Source organism: Cloeon dipterum, chromosome 2 (assembly GCF_949628265.1).
Source record: "Cloeon dipterum chromosome 2, ieCloDipt1.1, whole genome shotgun sequence".
Classification (NCBI taxonomy): Eukaryota; Metazoa; Arthropoda; class Insecta; order Ephemeroptera; family Baetidae; genus Cloeon; species Cloeon dipterum.
This window is the reverse complement of record NC_088787.1, coordinates 33238165-33261215: the sequence shown is the minus strand read 5'-3', so window position 1 is coordinate 33261215 and position 23051 is coordinate 33238165. Positions and strand designations below refer to the sequence as shown.

The following is a 23051-nucleotide window of genomic DNA, read 5'->3' as shown; positions in this document are numbered from 1 at the left end:
CACGCGGTGCAGTTAACCGCGGGTTTAAACCCGCACTCTTACACCCGTGCAGTGCTCTATTTACATATATCGTCGGTGGTGTCATTTGTGTGACGAAAACTAATTAAAATTAATCGTATAAGTACATTTTCCTGCTTTTTCCAAGAAACTTTAGTAATATTTAAGTGAATTATTTGGCCCATAATTTGAATAATTGAAAGAAAAACTGAAAAAATATTGAAAATGCATGAAATTGGCACCATAAATCAGCCTTCTCAAAACCATCTAAAACCGTCTAAATCACCAAAAACAGTCTAAAAAACAGTCTTTTTGAGGGCAAAAAGCGTCTAAAAATAGTCGACTTTTTGGTACAAAAAAACAGTCTAAGTTTCCCAACCCTATCTATGATCTATGACCGATCTATTTTGCAATAGTATATTCAGAAAGTAAAAATTTATAATATTATTACTGGCTATAAAAGAAAAAAATAGTTTAAATATTCTTTACAAAATCACCCGCTTGAAACATTTGATTCAACAAACAAAGCGATGCAATTTATCTCCTTCAACAATTTAAAAACAATATTAATTGAAGAAACAATCAATTACGAAAAAGTATCGGCTGATTCTTCTCTCGGTAGCATATTGATTGAAAATTAAAAGAGCTTAGGTTTAAAGTACAATTTTTTTCGGAGTAATCCCATTTTAATTTATTCATAGCTCTCGAGTAGATTCTAACGTAGATAATATATAAACTTATTAGTTTTTTAACGGCAAACAAGCTAAACATAAAATCCCCAGCCTTGTAAATATTTTATCACGAATTTTTCTTCAAATGAACGAAGACCATCTCCATTTTCAATTTTCTCATTATCATCAGGCAATGCCCAGAATTGTTCACGCTGATAAGGGCGATTGGTTGGAAAAAGCCTAATTCAGCATGGTGAGACGGCGTAATCGGGAAAGCGGCAGTTTCCGCCTCCAAATTAGCGCCTCTCGCCCACTTAACGGGAGCGAAAAGGAAAAACTGCCGATGGATTTTTCCGATAATGGTAAAACAACACGCCTGCACGGGCCCGCCGACGACACAACGAGCCACTTATTCTCGTTCCGAGCGAAATTTCCTGCTCCATCCGGCCGTTACGAGAGAGAAAAAGACGGTTGCAGCAGGTTCTCTCACTCTCTTTCGCGGCGGCGGGTGCGACGGGCAGATCGATTAATCAAGAATCGATAGCTTCACATACATACATACGCTTATGTACACACGAGCCGAGGGTGTGGGCCGGGTCGAGGCGACTTCATCAATCAGCAGCCGGCGCTAAAACAAGCATGTTATTAGAAATTGGCTGCTGCCAGGCTGCCGGCGCTGCACTGCGCGTGGTTAATTTAATGGAAGCGCCTGTCAGGGGTTATGACACCTCGGCACCGATTTCACTCTCTCTCTTAATTCGCCCACCGAAGAGAACGATGACGGCTGGCGGCCCGGCCATCAAGCCCACCTTTTACTGCCCCCTGAAAATATAGAGGCACGTTTCAATTTTCTATGCTGCGAATTTTTTCGTTTATTATTTTGAAATCAATCATCTTGCACAACGTGCAAATATTTTATTAATTTTCTTTTGACATTAACCGCTTTCCCAAATGCAAAATTCGTTTTTGCTGAGAGATCAGAATTTAATTGTGCTTTATTTTTGAATTAAAATGTCTTGTGATAAATTTGATTTACGCAATTCAGATTGTAAAAGGTTACATTTTAGAAATAAAATTATTACTGCCTAATTCTTCTTAATGGATTATAGCTCATACAAGTTAAATATATACAAATAAATAAAATGTAAAATATAAATAAATAGTATAACCAAATTCAAAATCAATTAATAAACTTGATCGTGTTTTTTAAAAATAATAAAAAATTCAAAGACACAATAAAAGTTATATTTTCAAGTTGAGTTTCAGATCAAATCTCGCATCAAACGATTTCTTGGCTACTTCTTTTTTCATAAATTTGTATTCATCCACCGAGGGCTGAATTCACGCGACGCGCAGATATGGCGTCTGGTAGAGTATGGCGTGAAAGTTACAATCGTAAAAAGGCTTGGAAAATTTATCATTAGCCCGGTGATTGGCGAATCGACTATTAGATGGCACTTCAAGCTAATGGAAATGTAACAAAAAACGCGGGAATGAAATTATTAGGTCAGCACGCCTCTTTTTGGACGTTTCTGGTTGGCCGCTGGACTGTCTCCTGATTAGCCTCCATTATTTCGACGCCATATTGACTTCTGACCAGCAGGAACTAAAACAGATCGCAACCCGGCCACCGGTGTATTCATCTCATTTAATTCAAATCAATTTGTATGGAATGGTTCGTGCCTTTCTTGGTTTCGCAGTACGCTCTTTAACACAAAATATCCATTGCTCAATTTTCCGCATCAGAAGTGTCTCGAGAGATCTTTGACTACATTAATCAATTAAGTCTGCACTAAATTAAATTAAAATGACACAAAATTAATCCCTAAGCTGGTCCCCTTTTTAACGATTGAAACCTTACACATAATCACCGGAGGAACGATAAGCTGATTATTCACCGTGCATAACAGAGTTTTATTCGCTGAATTTCGTTTATACGCAGAAGGAAATAAGCAAGGGTGCGCAGGAAGGGCAAATCGGTCCAACTCGAGCGAGAGCAAACTGCCGACTAATATATTCGGTCTGTATTCTCAGCAAGCATCGAGTGAGAGGGGCGCACGTCGATCTGCGGGCCGAATAAATTGGTTGTGATGCATGCGTCAATCGAGCCGCCGGCCTATATCTTTTTCTATCTCTTATTTATCCAGTCGTGAGAGGTTTGCGCGAATAACATCTTCTCCTTTCTCTTCCACGCCTGCCGCTTCGACACGTGAAATGGGAAACGCAGTCGAGCTGAAAAATCGTCCTGCCTCTTCCTCGCCGTCGGGTGGCACGTCGCTCCTCATCGCTATATACACAGCCGCTTTTCCCTGGAAATATTTGGCCAACGACATGCAGGTCGCGTGGAGCCGCGGTGACGAATGTCGCTCTTGACAAATCACGCGACGCGGCCGGTCTGTTTGCCGCGGTGCAACTGGTTGGCCGCTTTTATTTATGCGCCTGTCGCAGATAAAGTTGCACAGAAAGAAGAAATGAGTGCTGGAGTGGAGCAGAGAGCAGAACGTACGTTATATCAACGCGTGACAAATCGGCCCCAAACGTGCAAATCTTACTTAATCAGTGGGTGGGGTGCTACTTCATTCGAAAGCCATAGCCAGCCACGGACTGCAACAAATGACACTCATATTTGACAGAGAAAACTGCAAAAATTTCGTTATAACCCGTGGCATTATTTTTTTTAAATAACTTAAATTATTTTTTACTAAACGAAGGAGTAGGTTTTTTTACTGGAGAGATGTCTATCATCAAGAGATGATTTAATTTCCCTTTTAAACTAGCACTTCACAAAGTTGAGAATTTCCAACAAATCGTCATTTATTCAATCAATGGTTCTTCTATACTACTTTAGTGAGGAAATGGTACTTAATCTTTTAATCTTTTTTATTATAATTTAATATTTTGACAACTTTTGTGCGAATCGGTTAAAAACTAGTTAAATTCTGTTAGCTAAAAATTAATACTAAAATAAATATCTCTCAGCTTGATGCAAACGGCATTACCAATCTCAGTCCTTGTTTTCATTTTTAGTTGATTTTGCTAGCATTGGACATAAATAGAAATTTGGGGAATAGATTACGCCAGCATATCACTGAATTTTATGTAGCAAACTTTGTCAGCATGCCCCGAGTAATTTGCCTTTTTTAATTGGCAGTCATACGCAGCCAAATTAAGTCTTTGATGTCAAATATATGGGAAATTCGGGAGGTCAAATTTCCAGCTGTGATCAGCAGTCCGTGGCTGTTAGTGAGCGTGCACGCCTGGCGAGTGAAATATCCAGTTCAACAAATAGAACGACGCCCTTAGGACCACGACTTATGACAAATAATAATTTCCTTGCTCTCTCTTTCTCTCTCGCGCGCTCTCTCTCGCTCTCGTGCGCCACGGTGCCATTTTTACGATTTTATTTTGCACGCTGCCCCCGGGGCTGGATAAATTGTTATGTGTGTGATATTATGTGCGCCTCCCGCTCTCGCACCGCCGTGAGTAAGGAAATTCAGTCTTTTTCCCTACGCCGAAATTTCAGCCTGTTTAAATTGCCGCGCGCATCTGCCTTTATCTGCTGGCGGAATCGGCACGAATATATGTCTGTGTGCAGGCGAAACTTTTGTTGTCCTCCGCGAGCGTGTATGTTTTATTATTTCCTGGTGCCCGAAGCGTCGACTCACTCGCTCGCGGCACTGCCGGTGCAATTTACTCTGTTTTCCAGCAGGGTGAATAACTCGCGCCTGCTGGATCAAATTTCAACTGCAGCGCTCCCGGGTAACCTTTTTCGTCTGCACCACTTTCCAGTTGGTTGGTTTTGAATCGAGGGGTAAACCAAACAGGGCAATCAATTTCTACGGGTTGTTTGATAATGTGTTGTTTTGGTAGATAAAACAATTGTTACACTAAGTTAATTTTGAGGCATTTTCTCCATTGTTAATATCAAAGAAAAATTAACTAAAATAAAAAATTAGGGATCCATCCATCAGTCAGAAAAATAGTTTAACAGATATTTTACTTTTATTTCTTAACAATTGACCAGTTGCATAAACCCTTAGTGTTTGAAGCCGCCAACAGATGGCGCAACCACAGACTTTCTTAAAAATGTTGTTTTAAGCAATTTTAAGGCATTTCCGCTGCAATTTTAGACTCAATCTAGCTATTTTGCTTTTTTTAATTAATTTGCTAATTTTTGACGTGCTGAAAACCAAAATCGGTTCAGCCATTCGCCGTAGAAACGTTGGAAAAGATTTTTTTATTTCAAAATATAGTTTTTCACGATTCTACGGCGATTGGCTGAACCGATTTTGGTTTTCAGCACGTCAAAAATTAGCAAATTAATTGAAGAATGCACAGTAGCTAGATTGAGTCTGAAATCGCAGCGGAAGTGCCTTAAAATCGAAAGTCTACGGTGGCGCCATCTGTTGGCGGCTTCGAACACTTAGGGTTTATGCAACTGGTGAAATTTTGAGATTTTTTGTTTATTGTCCATTTATTTTGTTAACATTCAGGCGCCAACTGCATGCATTTACTGGTTTAAGACACATTATCTGCTCCTTTTCCAGATCTAGTCCTACTACTATGCAATTTAGACGATAAAACAATTCATTTGACGTGCTCAAAGCGAAAATCGGCTTGGCCAATTTACTGGTATAAAAATAAATGACTCCAAAATATATTTTGATTTGGGAAATTTTTCTAAACGATAAATTGGAATAAATAATTTTGGATTCCAGCAAGACAAGTCTTAAATAAAAACTGTTTACGTCAAAATGGACTAGAACGTCAAGCAGCACGATTAAATTTGAAACCGGAGCAATTAAATACTAAACTTATATTGTACATGAAAGTTGACGTCATCTATTGCTTTACTAGAACATTGCCGGTTTAGCTAAATGCTGAAATTGTTATTTTTGATGCCAACCAATATTTAATTTTAACCGGTGACCAGAGAACAACTCAATTTTCTTCCCTTATTGCTTCAAGCTAATCTTAAATTAATCATTTGATGCACTTTTCTCTTTTAAAAAACATTACGGTTCTGTGTGTTTTATCTTGAGAATGCAATATTATATTATTTAATCTTTTGTAAGAGCAATCGGCGAGTGAATAAGTGATTGAATGAAAAAACAAAAGGAAAGACATGCGATGCTCGCGAGCTCTCGACTGCCACTTCTCGAGCTAGTCCACCTTTTTATGGAACAACAGCGGCAAAATGAAACTGCTCGCTTGCTCGCCGTGTGCTGAACAAGGGAAAGGAGAAGACATCTTTTTTATCATGCCAGCGAAGCAATCTGCAGCAATAAAAATATTAGGCCCACCGTTGTTTTCTTTTCTGCTGAAAGTCGCTAGTTTTATGAACACGCGCGCGCGTTCGCGAGCCCTGCAGCGGCAAACAATCTTATGAATTTTCATTTGATTTTTACGAGCGGACCCAATTGCGTCTGCAGGTGGATTGGAGAACATTCGGCCCCAAGCCACCCCCTGCCTCGAGTGCCTTTTACGGAAACGGCGCGTTTTCTCGCGGCGCGTATATTTCTTTTTCTCTAAATAAAAGTAGTAGTGCGCCTACATTTTTCACAAGCCGCTCTCGACCCGTCTGCTCCATCGCCTTGCATGTTTTGTGCAACCGCCAATTGTGTGTAGTAGTGGTAGTCTGCCCCTTCGCCCGGCTACATATACAACCTACACGGCGCGGCATTTAATAAAATAGGCACCCGGAATAAAAGGGTGCTCGTCGAATCTAGCCTTTCGCCCCTGTGCTTTTACCCCAGACTCAATTTTCAAGTCGAGATTGCCGTGCTGTTTTTACAGTGAAATTCCTGCCGCCTTTTGCATGAGTGCTTTCAGAAAATTAAGGTTAAGGGGTGCAGTTTCAATTAATTCTTTGGCGTTTCTATTTAAACATATGTTTTACATTTTTACTGCAAGTTTATTGGAAAACTTGGAGCTATGCCTTCATATTAGAACAGCTTGGACGAATAATTATTCCTTTGAACTTTGAACCCTTTGAAATTTAGTTCTTAAAATTGGTTGGAAAATGAATGAAAAAACTAGTTTTTAAAATGTGGTTATGATTATTCAGATTTCACTAAAGACTTTAATGGAATGGAGAAATTAATGAACGAGACTTAAATCATTACAGCAACTCCAATGCGTCCTAATTTTGGATTTTATATTGTTTTCCCTAATATCACCCCGTTTCATTTTGTAAGTGTCATTTGAGTACAGCAATCTAAATCCAGTTATTGAAATTTCATCTCAGGTTACAACGTAGAGACAACGCATCGCATTTTTATGTTTTATTAGAGCTAAAAGTTGGACCAGATAATTATTTCATTTTAATTAAAAATAAAAAATAAAAAAAATTAAATTTATCATATGAAATATTTACATTTAACTATGTAATAAAACGGGATAAACTTTATTTTAATAACACTGAATTACAAACTTATACAAATCATACATAAAAATTGTATAAAAATAAAAAATAAAATGTTAATACAAAATAGTTTTAAACCAAGCTTATTTAATTTATTTTTAAAAATCTAAAATTAACAATGATAAAACAAACTTATTTTTTTTTGTTTTAGCTAACAATAATTGTCAATGACATGTTTCGGCTTCACCTGGCTCCCTAGTCATAAGGGGTCCTAACACGTTGGCTCTCAGGTACAAATTGACAAACGAGAACGAGTCCGTTGTTTGCATCGTTAGAAATGCATTCCTCGAGCGAAAAATTTAAGTCGTAATTTATTATTTGTTTAATTTAATGTTATTTCCATTCACTCGACTATTTGAACAGCGTCAAGTTTCACATTTTCTGCATATAATCATTAGTTTAAAGAATTAGAAACGCTGACAGTGAGAAAAATAGCGATTGACCTCTTGAAAATATTTGAAAAAATCCAGTGTTTGGACTAACAATCGGTACCGTTGCGGATAAAATTTTACAAGATGAGTTGGCTGGTGTGTGTGTGTATATATATTATACTACATTATTTTAAATTAACCTTAATGCTCATTTGATGTTTCCGCATCAGATGATAGCTTGAGAAAAACTATGATGCAGGCTGTCGTGTAACTTCCAATTCAACAGAACAAAATCACGCAAAACGGTAAAAGGAGAGGATATTTCACTCTCTTAATCTCATGTAAATGTGAATTCGATTGGGATCCATAGTATATTACTCCAGTAAAATATATTATAATCTTGTATATTAGACAAAATATTCCTATAATATCCAGGAATTCGCAAGGTACGCAGAGCATGACGCTCAAATCTATGTTTGTATAATTCAGCAGCTCGGTGATCCATAACCCACCACAAACTCGTCGGCGTTGGCCGCTGCTTTCTGCTTTGGCTGCACTCGCGCAATAACATCACTTTATACATAATGAAAATGCACTCCAGCCGGCATAATAGAGCAGGAGGCCGGTTATCGCACCGGTGCACCTCTGAACGCGAAATGCATCTCGCGAGCGCTTTTAGCGTCCTCTTGGGCTCGGCATTCATTAATGACCCTCTGCATGGCGTCTGTGTGTGTGTGTGTGTGTTGCAGATCCAGCTGCTCGGCTTCAACTCGCAGCTCTACAGCAACTTCTCGGACGCGCTGAACAGGGCCCAGGGCATCGTCGGCGTCTCGCTGCTCCTGCAGGTACCATATATACACGACAGAGTTATTCACCGCTGCACGCGGCCTTTTATTACTTTTTAAGAATATCAACTGCACGTGGAGAACACGGTCGGAATGCAATGTAATAATAGAAAAGCGGGCGCAGCTGCCGCCTTATTGTTGCTCGCCGCGTGCGCGCCGGCCTGTGTTCGTTTTCCAATAAGGCGACATCTTGGCCCTATTAGAGAATGTGCGTGCCCTGATACTGGTAATGGTCGTTCAGGGGATCATTAGGGCCCCTCTCTCGAGACTGTGCCCAAAGTGTAATTTGGCCGCGGCACTGAGTGCGGATTTTCTTATTGGCACCGAATTTTATTTCCGCGCCCCTAAATTATTGATGCACGCGCGCCAGAGGGGGAGCCGGCCCGGCCGCTGTCAGAGAGGTGAATTGATGTTTTGACAATTTGAGCGGCAAACGTGATATTTCCGCGGACTAACCGTGCAGATTGCTGCTCCGGCGTGACACTTTCAAGACAGCCTGTTCGATACTGCTGTCGTCACTCAAAAGTATCAATCAGCCTGACTGTTTCGCAGCACTTAAGCGAAATGTCGTATTTTATACAGTTCTGACACTCAGGCGCAAACACGTTTTCTGTTTTAGCGATTACTTTGTCGAATACTAATTTTCAAAATCACATCAACTGTCTCAGTCTCCAGAGTTAATTAACAAGTGCGAGCATTGTTTCATTAATGTCAAGAATCAAAATGAGTAAACAAAAATGAATTAATCAAAGAGCCAGGCAAGAGTCTTCAATAGTTTTCCTATAGTTCGATCACAAATATAATATTAATATAAGCAATTCAAGTGACAAACTAATTGAATTCATGTAGTCTGCTGTGATGGGATGAGTACCTAAGCCAGATGTATTATTTTGGCTAAATATTTATTAATTCACCAGTTGTATAAACCACCAGTCTTCGAAGCCACCAATAGATGGCACCACTGTATACTTTCGTAATAAATTTAATTTAAGGCACTTTCGCTGCGATTTCAGAGTCAATCCTGCCACTATGCATTCTTCACTTAATATGCTTTCTTTTCACGTCCTGGAAACCAAAATCGGTTCAGCCAATCGCCGTAGAATCATGAACAACTATTTTTAGATATACAAAATCTTTTCCAACATTTCTATGGTGAATGGCTAAATTTGATTTTGGTTTTCAGCACATCAAAAGAAAGCATATTAAGTGAAGAATGCACAGTGGGAAGATGGAGTCTGAAATAGCAGTGGAAGTGCCATAAAATTAAATTTATTACGAAAATATACGGTGGCGCCGTCTGTTGGCGGCTTCGAATACTGAGGTTTATGCAACAGGTCAATTATAATAAATTTATTAATTATTATAAATTTGACATGACGGCCAATACAATTTCCAAGTTGAACCTCAATAGTATTTTTATTTTCCACCAAACCTCCTAATTTAATTCATTTTTTAAATAATTTCTTAGTTTTTACTTCGGAAAAGTGCAAGAATTGAATTTGAATGATCCTTTAAAAAGCCCTTTAGAATTTAACTGTGGATATTTTTAATTAAATTGGCCTTTCAAGAGTTTTTATGGTATATTTTATTTTGACCATTTGAACTTTGCAAAAATGTTTAGCACATTTGCGGAAAACGTTTATGGTTGGTCTCTTGTGCTCAATGCTGCCATGTGTGTTTACGGCGAGAGGACAGCAGGGAATTTCCTGTCACATTAGAATAGGCAAATTCAATTTGTTTGACAGCTGGTGATCGGTGCGGCTCGCTTTATCAGGATAGATTGCTCAAGTTCACCAAGAGCACGCTTTCAGTCCCCTCCGTGCCCTTTCGTGGCGGAAAAGGAGTTTATTTACTTTTTTCCACGCAACACAAGCTGTTGGCCGAGTGGATTTTTTCTTTTTCACCCTGTTGCGTGCCAAGATTGATTTTTTTTGTGCGGCCATGAGAGCGTCGGATCTGCCGTCTTTTAACACGAAGCACCGAAATTTATTTAAGTTGTGCCCGGGTGTGAACAGAACACGACGACGGCGACGAGCAAGAGGGCCAGGGTTGAGGGGGCGGGGGCGAGAATGCAGCACGCTTGCTTTGCCGGCGGACAACAAGAAAAGTTATAAATCCCTGCTTGTGTACTTAAAAGTTGGAAATTACCCTGTGGCTCTGCGAATTTATTATGATCGCTGCGCGGTGTGCAAGCCAAGTTTCGCCCTCTCTTCGCGTCTTGAGTACGCGCTGAATGGAATGAAAGGAGCGCAGGAATTGAAAAGCTGCTGCTGGAGGTAAAAAAGTCAGTCGCGGATGCTGATTCCACCGTTGAGCGTCTTATTTTTCCATTGAGTTCCATTTCATAAGAAAGGTGTGCAGTCTTTGCTTTTCAAACTAAAAATAATGTCGAAAAAATCACTCGGTTTTTGTCAATTTCCAATTATTCTCAAAATTTGGTTGAATTTCTCAATCGTTTTCTTATACTGTACAGACAAATAAGTCTTAATTGCTAGAACATTTGTTATCGACTATTTTGTATCACAAGATGTTTGTTTGGATTTCATTTGATATACAATTCAATGAGTCAAATTAACTGCTTTTATTTTCAGTTTCGTTTAAGAAAAAATCCCCACACATTTTCAGCTCAAATAAATATTTAAAAAATGGGCTGGGGAATATTTGTCATGGCCTTTTAATTATTACAAGTCTATGAAATATGCACGAATTGATGTATGTTACCCACAAAATATAATCACCTAAACAAGTCAACGCCGGCAAAAACTGTCTCAAAGTCATTGAAACTGGTAGTAATTGAACTATTCACTTTCTGTTCCCAATTTGAAGATATCGGTTTTTTCCCTTTTTACTTGCTACCAAAATTGCTTCTGTTTTAATTTTCTAAACACAAACTGACATTTTAAAACACAAATGCACTCTGTATCTAATTTTTATATCATTTTTTTATTGAAAGCTCCCTAATAACTGATACAAATTTCAAATCCATAACAAAAAAATCTATCAAAGCTAGAAAGATAGTCTAAATGTTACTGCTCTAAGCTTTTCAGTCCTGCCTGTAGGAGTTCATGCTAAACACAGCGGAAAACTCTCGAGCTCTCTTTGGCGCACGTTTGAGCACAAAAATAAATAAGCCAAATAAATATAAAGTGCGACAGACAGGTGAACCGTTGGCTGCAATCTCTGTGCTCGGCTCTCTCTTTTTATCGGCAGAGTGCTTCCGTTCTTGAATATCAGACGGAATATATTACGACGCGTGGATAAAATATGCAGCCCGCGTGACATATCATTTGGAATCCGCTCTCGTGTGTTTGCGTGGGCTCGTCGCTCGACCGGGCCGTTTTTTTGCAATCGCTCTCGCTGGCCGAATTGTAATTATAAATCTGTCACACGCATGCACTGCGAAAGATTGCGCTCTTTGGCATTTTGAAGAACGGTGTGACATATATCCGCGAATATGAATACAAAACGGGCGCACTTTTGATAGCGCGCGGCCGTAATAAATTGCGGCCCCGCAGCTGAACGCGTGTAATATTTTAAACGGCACCGCCGCCGGCGCGTGTTATGCTCTTTTATTTCCGCGCAAAACGGAAATATTAATCACCCAACGGCTCGTTCTGTTTGCAGCTTGGTGACTTGTCCAACCCAGAACTGCGGTTATTAACTGACCAGTTGGACAGGATCCGCTATGGAGGTAAGTTTTACTCTGTGTTTTGCGCTACATCAGCAAGTAAATTGTCGATTGTTATTTTTTTATTTACCGGGATTTATTTCCAACTGCAAAAAAGGACTCAGTTAAAAGCCCACACCCTGACTCGGATTATTTTTTTTAGAGCTATTTGCAAATAGTGCTAGCAAAAAGGCTCTCTCGTGGGAATAAATATCGGCTCAACCAATTTTACACAAGACTAAGGATGGTTGACGTAGAACACGACAGTGGTTTGGATCCTATAGATATACGCGCCATTTGCAAATAATAGCAGATTAATTAGGATCCAAGTCAACTGTCGTATTCTTTGTCTTAAATCTTTACTCGTTAACCATGTTGTAAAACACCTAAATCGTCAAATTTTCGTCCCCAAAAAACTAACAAAATATAATCAGTTGAAACTTTAATGTGGGAAATAATATATATATTATACATATTAACCCACCTAAAATCAGGGTTCGCCAAAACCCGCGTTTTTCTGGAAAAACCCACTGCATTGCAAAAAAACTTATTTTTTTCTGGTTTTTCTGTAATTTTCCTCATTTTTCCGAAATCCTTGCATTCTTATGGAAGATAAAAAATTCCCAAAATGGATGACCAAAAACAGGGATCTTTAAAAATCAGTATTAAAGCCACTGGTTTCACCAAAAGACCGAAAATTTCAAATCTCATCGTAATTTTCCAAAATATTTGGCTTTTTTGGCGCGAAATATAATTTTTTGGGTTAAATTCGGGAAAACCCAAAACTGGTGGGTTTTTTCCTGCCTAAAATCATCTGTTTCATTTTGCGTTTTCAAGAGATGGTAGTTAGAAACAAATTAATACTTAACAATCATCTCATAATGCGGTTTTGAAAGAGATTGAAGCCTTTCAGCGAATATGGGAAGAAAGAAACACGTTTTAAAAATAGTCTTTATTCAGAATTTAGTCGTTTTAAAAGCTCACAAATTATTTCCAAAGATTAATAAATACCATTCACACTGATCAATCGTTTGAATTTCTTACTCAGTTTAAATAGCGCGCTCCCCCAAACTTATCTTGATATCTGAGCCCCCTTCCTCCCTTTTGCATGTTCACCCGGTGCGCGCTTCTGAAGCTGAAGTGTCAAACCGTCTGCCCCGTTTCCCTCGTTTAGCCATAACCGCAAGCGACACTCGTGTCTGACTGACCCGTAAAAAAGTGTTTTATTTTCGCCGTTTGGCGTGTGCAGGGCAGGAGGCGGAGGTGCGTCGGCTGTCGATCCGCGGCCTGCTGCCTGACACAGACCACTACATGACCTACGACGGCTCCTTCACGTCGCCGGCGTGCCACGAGACTGTCACCTGGGTGGTGCTCAACAAGCCAATCTACATCACCAAGCAGCAGGCGAGTACACACACACAAATAAATGTATGCACGGATAAATACACGCGGCCGCACCTGCTGCTGCTGCGAGAGGGCTGAAAGGGCGCGAGTGTTCGGCGGCGATAGCGACGGCACGTAATTATTTTTAATCGCTGCTGCTGCTGCTGCTGCTGCCGGGACCGAATTCTGGCGCAGTAAATGAGCGCCGCCACCGCGTGTTCGACGTGTAAGCCGATTATAATCCGCTCCACGCTGTGGATAATGAGCGAGAGCTTAAATTAAGCGCCGGCCTTTTTGCATCGCGATTTTTCAGCCCGGGATGGAACGGTTCAACAGTTTTTAGGTCACGTTTGCACTCGGTCGGTCGGTGTCTGCTCTGTGAATTGCAAATCTACGATACGCCAACTTATAGAATGTATATTGCAGCCTTGCAACCCTTTTCATCGCTTTAAAAATGTATTTGGAACGTTCAGGGTTTAGGATGATCAAAATCAGCCCTTAGTTAGACTTAGGATTTTTAATCTATCGGTTTTAATCCGAAACTATGAAGAAGGCAAATGATAAATCGGGAAAATATTCACTTCCAAGGGGATTTTTCCTAAAAAAATCCCTATTATAGTGGCATGAAAAAATTTATTAATTAGAAGTGGATTTTATACAGGGTTATGATTAAAATTGATTAGCATTGTTGGCTTCAGTTACTCGTAGGTGAAGTTTGCCTTTCTTTAATCAATTTTTAGAACAAAAGAGCAGATACTTTAAGAAATTTTGATGGTTTTCTCGAAATCCGCCATCTTACGAGGTCAATTTCGTTTCCGCTCGTTGATAGCTTACGGAATTGTCCATAGTATAATGAGAGGAAAACTAAAGGGAGGCAATGTTAGCCATATTTCTTTTTTTCTTATCCTACAATTTTTTCGCTGAACTTTAATCCTGAAAGCTCATTAAAATACAATTGCAACACAGAATTGCCTTGATTTCCCAGTATCGTGTTTCTGTGTTTTTTCATGCAAATCGTACCTGATAAATGAAATACCATATATCATTAAAATTGTCAGTAATAGATTTTTGTTTTGACCTTGCTGGAAACAGCTTTCACAATCGTAGTGTTTATTTACGCAAACAAATGGTAATCACGGTTGTTTATTGTGGAATCAGATTTTCAAAGCAGGCCTTGAAACTTCCATCTGAAAGCTGCAATCCAGCTTGAATTATGATCGAGGGGCAGTATATAAATGATGTATTATTTCAACAGTTCTCAACTCCCATCGTAATGACCAAGTCATGCAAGCACTCATATTTTGCACTTTTGCGTGACTGTTGATCCAAAAAGCCGCTTGTTACGTGCGTCGGCTAATCCATGAAATAAAAACACTGAATTTTTAACCTGTTGAATCGATTGCGAACGCCTCTAGTTTTGGACGAGTTTCGAAAATTCCGACGGAATGGCCAGTCTTTTGAATGGAGGTAATTAAAGCAGAGAAGCAAAAAAGCTGTATTTCCTCTTTTCACTTTTTGCACGGCAAATCCTGCTGTGTATGGGCGGGAGGTTGCTGGATTGCGCTCACGATCGTTGTCGATTTTTCGGCCTCTCTCAGTGAGACGAGCCGCGCGTTTTTCCACTTTTCCGCCGCCATCATCGTAGTCTATTTGAGCGGACGGCGAATTTTTTTCATTCGAAAGCCGCACTCGAATCGGAAAATGATGCCGGCCCGCCTCGAAAAGTTGTGCTTTGTCTAATGAAAAGGCCAAGAACTAATGAGCTCGCAATCGAGGGTGCGCCCGAGCGTGCCATTCATCTTGGTGCTGCCGTCGAATAAATGCGCGCTTTGCCGACTTTGATTGCTAATAAAAATCAGTAATTTGATGGCCAGCTTGACCCATTTATGAATGGCAGGCAATTTTTAGCGCTCCGGCTGCTGCTGCTGCTGCTGTGTACGTACGGATTTTATTTGATAAAGCAGCAGCTGGAATGACGTAGATAAAGCGCTGCCGCGGCCGGACCTTATCGCCAAATTGGAATCTCTTTGTCGCACTCGACTGAATTTCATTCCGGAGAATGAAATTTCACCCGCATTTTCGTGGGGGACAACTTACTTCTTTTCCATTAGTGCGCGCATGGCGAATTAATCTTTTCATCGCGCGCACACACTGCTTTCTTTCTCTCTCTCTTTTTCTGGCTCTATTTTTTTTTATACTTTTGCAGTCCCTAGATTTCCCCGGTGCGATTGCGAAACTTAACGTTGTAGGTCAGTGCTTACTTCCACCTTGAGCGCTTGGATGTTGGACTTACGTTAAGCTAGGAAACCCGAAGAAGTGAATTTTTGCTTACTTTTCAAGGTAAAATGAAAGGTGATCCTATTGTAAAAATATCAAAAAGTATGGTCAGACCAAACAGATAAAAATGCTTTTTTTCTAATGAAATTATGTACGTCTAATAAAGATTAGCTTTTGAAACACAGGACAATTTATTTGTAATTTCTAATATGAGAAATTCCCTTATTTATATGATAGAAATTTATTAAATTCTTTAAAATGATACTTGAAACTTTATCCTCATCTTTGGTTTGTAAGTTCTCGCAGTCCTCATTAATATTACGGATTTTATGTTTGTTTGTAATGGATCGCTATGATTTTAATGTGTATGGAGTAGGTTCAGTAATCTACGTGATGTATTCTCAAATTTGAAGACAGCGACCACAGTGGGATTGGGAGATATCGGAAGTAAATGATGCTAGTTAAAAGTATAATGTACATACTAACGAACGTTGCTTTAAAACTTCATAATTATAGATATACTGACTGTAATCGATTGCAGTTTGTTTGTATAATTTATAACTATTAAATATCAGCTAGAAGACAGTGTTCATTGTTACTGTCTGGATAAATGAAAAATACCAAATAAATATGTAAAATAAATATTTACAAATATGAAATATTATAATCTAATAATTAAATATACAAAAACATTTTACTTTCTCAATTTTTATAAATAAATTGAATTTAATTACATGTATCTGTTGTAATGAGCAGTACAATTTGTTAATAGTTAAAAGACAAATTTAATAAAAGATGAGTTACTGAATCACAGCCCCGGTGGTTGTTAAACATGAATAATTCTGTCCACTCGGTTAACATGCACGCGTCTCAGCCAAAATTTATTCAAGCCTGGGTGTTTCCCACCAATTCGTCAACTCGTAACAAATTAGGTGGCAAACAAGACTCGCACAACAGCAGCGAATCGCAATTTGGTTGACAAATTGCGCGGGGTATTGAATGAAAGTCTCGCGGGTCAAACAAGGCGGCCCCGCTAGCGTGACTCGGGCGCATTTGTTTGAGCAAGCAGATTGGCAGCGCGATGAGTAGTGTCCTGGCAAAGCCAATCTCCATTCCACTTGAATTATGAGCACCAGCCAGCCAGAAAATCAGCCGACCACTTCCGATTCTTGACTCGGGGCCTTCCTTCGCTACTCCGTAATTGAAAATAAAACACGGCACTCGCCTCGAGAACAACCAGCAAAATCGCGCGTTCCGCGACTGCCGCCGGCGCTCTCCGCTCTTTTGTGCTACTCGCGAACCGCTTTTGCTTATTCGCAGCGAAATTTTGTCGATTTCAAAGTTAGGGCTGCCACGTGCCAGAGCTGATTAATCATAATAGGGTCAAGAAATATTTTGCCAGAAAACAATAGAGCCTCACTGACTGCTATTTTGTGTGAAAGGAAAAGCGTGAACTTTAAATGATAGGAACAGCGAAATCGTGCCACGAAAAACATTGGAGAAAAATCTTATCTCAAAAAACTCATACAAAATAAAATATTTTTTAGATCGTTTTCAAATGGCTGTTGGACAAGTTAAAAAATCTAGAAAGTAAAAATATTTTGGTAATTAGAACACATTATTTAAATCTTGAATTGATAAAAAGTATTACATTGCAACAATTTCCGTAAAAAAATTATGTTAGAGATTACAATAAAAAAGGTGGCAACCATGAACCGCTGTATATAGCATAGCTCGTTCAGCCGGGTTTATCTTGCGTTTTGTTGCAAAGAGCACGCTACAAGTGATAAATTTGGCTACCTATCTCCTTTGAATGCGCGCTTCGGCGAACCGTGTGTGTGTGTTTGTGCTCTTGTAAATTAGCTGCGGGATGTGTTGGGTTTGTGGCAAAAATCTATTTGAACGCATCGTGCCTCTGCGTGCGACACAACACTGCGAAAAAACCACAACGGTTTATAAAGCTTTGTTCGCTCTCTTTTTAATGTTTGCATGTCGTATTTCAAGCATCTGGTTCATATTCAGAATATATTTTTTTCGATTCGGAAATATTGCTATTCGGTAAAATGCACCACTAGTTTTGTGCACAAAATATAACATTCGGAAACCACGTAAATTTCCTGCTTTACTATTTCATCTATTTCTCTAGAAATGTGGAAAAATAGAAGCTCACTACACTAAGTTAAGCTTCTTCAGATTTCAACTTGAAAACGTGACGTGTTTTAAACTAAATTTTATAATGGAAGGCATGGAAATTCGTTGTTTTTCCCAATTCTACTTTTTTTGCAATAATTAGGATTTTTGGGAAAATTCGGGGGTTTTCCAACCCTCATTTTCCGGATGTGCAGATTTTTTTATAATATTTTCGCTATACATTCCCTGGAAAATTCAAGGTTAATAATCTGCAGTAAATATTTGCATATTTTATCGCAAAATAGATAGTTCAGCACAGCAAAAATAATTCGGTCGATATCTGATATTTTGATTAACTACAATTTACTCCTTTTTTGATTATATCATCTGCTGATGAGAAAATATTTAAACCAGAGGAAATCCATCGGGGGCAAAAGACTAGCATGCACCTCTATCCACTCTTTGCGTCCTCCTTGTTCACCGGCGTAGCGAGCACAAAAGAGTGTGTGTGTTTAATTAGAATTACACTTTATTCCCCCGCGAGTGTGAGCACATGTATATATATATACTAGGGCACAAAGCAGAAAAGCAGTGTAGCGCTGCTATCTCGGTAGCAGCACTAGCTGCTATTTTTTGCGGCTCGCGCGATTTATGTCGCCAGAGCACCGTTTGCATTGCCCCTGATTGGAATGGCGGAAAAAGCGTTGCACAAAACGCGCCCGCGCTCTATCAGCCTCCACAATGAAAAATATTATACTCTGCTGTGCGAGCTCCAGTTAGCTAGGTGCAGCGAATTCCAAGATTTTATGGAAGAGCTCTGCACAATTTGCATGTGCGATCCGTTCAATTTATTTGCAACCGACTCCCGCACTGATTCTGTACGTATCATTCTGCAGTTGATATTCCACGTTCCTATTTCCTCCATTCCTTTTCCTGTAACAAAAAATGCAAACGCAGCTCGTTAAATTGAGCAAAAAAACGAGCGAGCTTCATCGACGTGCATTGAGCTCCGTTTTGTAATGGTGGATTAAATTAAATATGCTGTTTGTAAGGGCGTAAAATATCAGTTCTAGGGACAGAGCAAATTTCATTTATTGCGCTTCTCATCACAAATTAAATTAGCTTGCAAGAGAACAATATTTTTCTCTGTCAATCAGCTGTATAGCAGTTTAACATTAAATCAATTGTTGAAGTAGAAGCAAGTCATATTCCATTTTTACTTTGTTTTCCGACCAAATTAGAAACTTAAGTAAAACGTTTGTCTGAAACTAACTGACCATTAAATTGTTCCCCCCCTTGCAAAATTATTATTGGCATTTAATCATTAGTAAAAGAAGTTCAGCACTTTGAAAAATATGGTTTGCATAATTAATAATTATCCGAAGATTTTATTCTGCGAAACCTGATAGAGAGGTTTTTTTCATAATTTCTAATATATTCTGAGGATATCCATGAGTTTGTTAGTTAGATGAAGATCAGAATCTCATTGCAAGAAAATATTATTTCGAATAGGCATAGAATTTTATTGTGTTTGTTTCAAATTTTTAATAATTCCGATTATTTCAATTATTTATTTGAAAATTTTGAGCCAAGCTTAAGTTTGAACTATTGTGGCAATTTAGGTGCCCCCTGACAAGAAGAAAATTTGCAAACTGACAAGAAAAAAATTTGCGAGCCGATTAAGAAGAAATTTTGCGACCTTGACGAAAGAAAATCTGGCAAAAGAAAAATTTGTTATCCTGCATGACGCCCTTTTTGAAGAAAATAAAACAAGCAAGAGGCAAGTCTCCAGTCAATATAGCCGATTTAACCCATTTCTTGGAAGGGGCGGAAGTCGCATCAACAAATCGTGCACTTGGGGCGCGAAAACTACGTTAACCGTAAATATTTCTCGTCTCGCGCTTTCAAAAAGAAATGTCGATTCTGTTAATTAAGTGGGGAGCCTGGTTATGGCGCCTCTAAGGTCGGTAACAGGCCAGAGAGTGTCACAACAGAAACGAATGCTTTTTAAGTTTATATAGTAATCATTTGCAGGCATTTAAACCAGATGAGACAATAACATGAGGGTTTGGTTAGTTGAAAAATGATATTCACGGTGACGCATGTGTGGAAACACCTTTGGCAGCTGACTAGCTGAGAGCCGCGTGCTCTGTACATGTATATGGCAAAGTGCTCTCGTGCGGAATGCGGCGGTGAGGAAGCGCGCGGCGCAGAGCACACTTTGAACGCCAGACACGTCTTGCTTGTTGCTTGTGTTTCCAACTTGCGCCGAGTTGGGCCAAAACAATTAGCGTGATTGGCTTTCAGCATTCAATCGACGCGCGCGGGCGGGCGGGCGCGGGCGCATTCACCTTTGGCAAACGGACCAAACGACCCGGCAGAGCAGACGTCTTTTCGCAAATGCAATTAAACGCTCGGCGCCGTTTGAACTGCGGCGCCGACTCGCTTTGTTGCATGTTGCGGGGCCGCGGCAGAGAGGCGCCCCTGCTTTGTGCCGTCTGCATTATGCATGAACACAGCCGCTTTAATGCCCATCTTTTCGCCGCACCAGCCTGGACAAACAGTAATTAGGTGAACTGCTTTTGTGCCTTCGTTAAAAATTCTCGCCGAAAAGACGCTCTCGGGTTTTGTCGCGGAAAAGCCAATTTCGCTCAACGAGCTTTTGCACTGTGAGACACTTTTTCGCCATTTGAGCTTTGTTGGCTTTGTTTCTCAGCAGCAATCTCTATTCACGTGCATAAGAAAAGCTTGTGAGCATTATTTTGCATACCATTATTGCAGTATGTTTAAAGTGGAAAGAGCCTCAAAATCAAATAATTTTAGTTCAAAATTCTAAAAAAAGTTTGTAAATATAAGTCTTAATTTTAGAAGAGACACTTTAATTATGGCGTCGAGGAAATGTATACGAATTATTGACCTGATTTTTTATGAAGTTTAGATCGTTACCACTTGAGAAGCAAGTTTTCAATGATTGGAATGAGATCTGGCCTTGTCTTCGTTATTGACGCTTTTATTTTGCTCAATGAGTGTCGTTTACGTCTGTTGCGCGCCCAATTATTTTTTGCTCCAGTTCGATAGGAGATTGGACAAAATGTATTTTGTTGAGCTCTTCAATAATTTATTTATCAATAAATTGAAATCAAATACGGCCTGAACAAATAAAGATAAATTTAAAAACATTTTTGTGGACTAAACCAATTTTTTATTGATGTCAAATCATTGAAAAATTTCCGTCTGGCAATGAGTTGGTAAATATACGTTTAGCAGCAAATAATTTTAGAGTTGTGAGATGAACAAAATGTATCTAGTTAGCTGTTAGTTAAAAGTTGTTTTTAAGTTATGGAGCACACTCTTCCAATCAATTCTTTCAAGCTTAGAACTGCAATAAGATATTGAAATTTAAACGGTCCTTAGAAAAAACTTATGGCTGTTATTAAACAGATTTGATGTTTTCGGATATTTTACTATTCATTTTTATATATAAACAAGTGCCTTGCCGTCAAAGTCCTGAATTTTCTTCTAACGTCTTAATGAAATTAAGGTTTTGTTTGAACAAAGTACTCGCAATTACTCTAGTGAAGGCATTTCCAAACAACAGGGTATAAATTTGATTTTGCGGATTTTGCTAAATATGACAGAAAAGTATTAATTTTTTACTAAGATATTTTATTATTTATAATTCAAGATATGAGGGGCATGATTATAATACCATATATGTGCTAAAAATAATTTTCTAGACACACGATTTTCAAGTTGCGCCACTCACGTGTTGTTTGTAACAACTAGATGGATGCAAATATAATGATCCTCTTAAGAAATCATCCGATTCCATTCAAAGGAAAGAAACCAACTTGGTGGGTGGCGTCCTAATTAATTTCCTCTCCAAGAGCGAGGCTCAGCTCTGAAGAATGTATATTTCTACTTTTGAGCCAAGTCCTGCGCGCCACAAAGGCCGCGGAGAGTTTCGAAAAAAAAGTGCTAATTCACTTTCGGCATTCGCGTGTTCACTCGGACCAGATCTGCATGCAAATAAACTGGCGCGCTCACTCTCGCTTTAAGAAGCGGGGGCAAATTTTTAATTAATGACCTCACTCACTCTCTCTTCATCAAAGAGAGAGAGAGTGAAAGTCTGGTGCAAAGTCGGAAAGCAACCGCGCCGACGAGATGAAAGAAAATGAGCGCGAGAGAGAAAGAAAGAACGAAAATGTCTTTGAGGTCTACTGACAAGAAGTGTGCTTTTTTTCCATTTCAGCTGCATGGCCTGCGACGCTTGGTGCAGGGCGAGGAGTTGACGCCCTCGGCCCCCCTGGGCAACAACTACAGGCCCCCGCAGCCCCTTCACCACCGGCTGGTCCGCACAAACATTGATTTCAACAAACAGGAGGTGAGAACTTATTTGTTGTATTACGCTCCAACTTGATATTGAAAAAGTCAGCCATAGGCTTGAATGAATAGCTTAAAATTAAAATTACTCATAATGAATTTATGCATAATAAGATTAGTTTCAAACTCTAGAAATGTTGAAATTACAGTATCCTAATAGCATTATGCGGAAATGTTATTTGAATCTCATTTACGTGTTTTTTCCATACTTATTTATTTGTACATCAATGCCTGTAATTTGGGTGGTTTTGGCACAGTTAAATGAGCAGATTTCCCGGCACTTTGTCCCCTAAACCTGTATTAAAATATTTACTATTATAGTTGAGTTTTTGATAATGGATAATTTTGCTACTACATATTTTATGAAAATTGCATTCATTCACAAGTTAAAATCAATGCTTGTAAGAAAGGGCTGTAAAAAGTTGAGAAGCTAAGACCCTGTCAAGGCTAGGAAGAAAAAGCCGAAGAACTATAAAAAGTAAAACATAAACAAATATCGCAATTTTGACCTAACATACGCCTTGCGGAGGAAGAGAAACTGCGCCGCCGGACAGTCTTTCAATGCAGGTGGCATATCGTTCAACTCTTTCACACTACGAAAATTTAGCCTTGATTTTTACTTTTTAACCCACTGTGTCAGTGCAAAACAGAATATATTAAATTTCCTTTCCTGTGTCACTCCTTAAAATTTTGGGGTAACCACGCCCATTTTTTTTCGAATGTCACGAATTACGGCTTTTTTCTGTGTTGCTGCGATCAGAACTAATTTCAGTAATTTCGGCATACCATATATCCTAGTTTTTCCCACTCAAGAATTCCACATATTTTCTTCTAAAATACTACTACTCGTAGTCACTCCTAACAAAGTTGAGAAAATGATGGAAAAATTAAACAAATAGTCTC

The 23051-nt window shown here is 39.1% G+C and overlaps 1 protein-coding gene across 2 annotated transcripts in view; it reads left to right on the top strand.

The window, feature by feature from the left end:
* The window catches only part of CARPB (Carbonic anhydrase-related protein B), a 91780-nt gene that overhangs the window by 61778 nt on the left and 6951 nt on the right, over nucleotides 1–23051 (top strand). For both annotated transcript variants that reach the window (XM_065478765.1, XM_065478764.1), the window contains exons 4-7: nucleotides 8213–8308; nucleotides 11933–11999; nucleotides 13225–13379; nucleotides 22018–22149. In XM_065478765.1, coding sequence (XP_065334837.1) covers nucleotides 8213–8308; nucleotides 11933–11999; nucleotides 13225–13379; nucleotides 22018–22149 — 450 coding nt within the window. The remainder of the gene's footprint in view (nucleotides 1–8212; nucleotides 8309–11932; nucleotides 12000–13224; nucleotides 13380–22017; nucleotides 22150–23051) is intronic.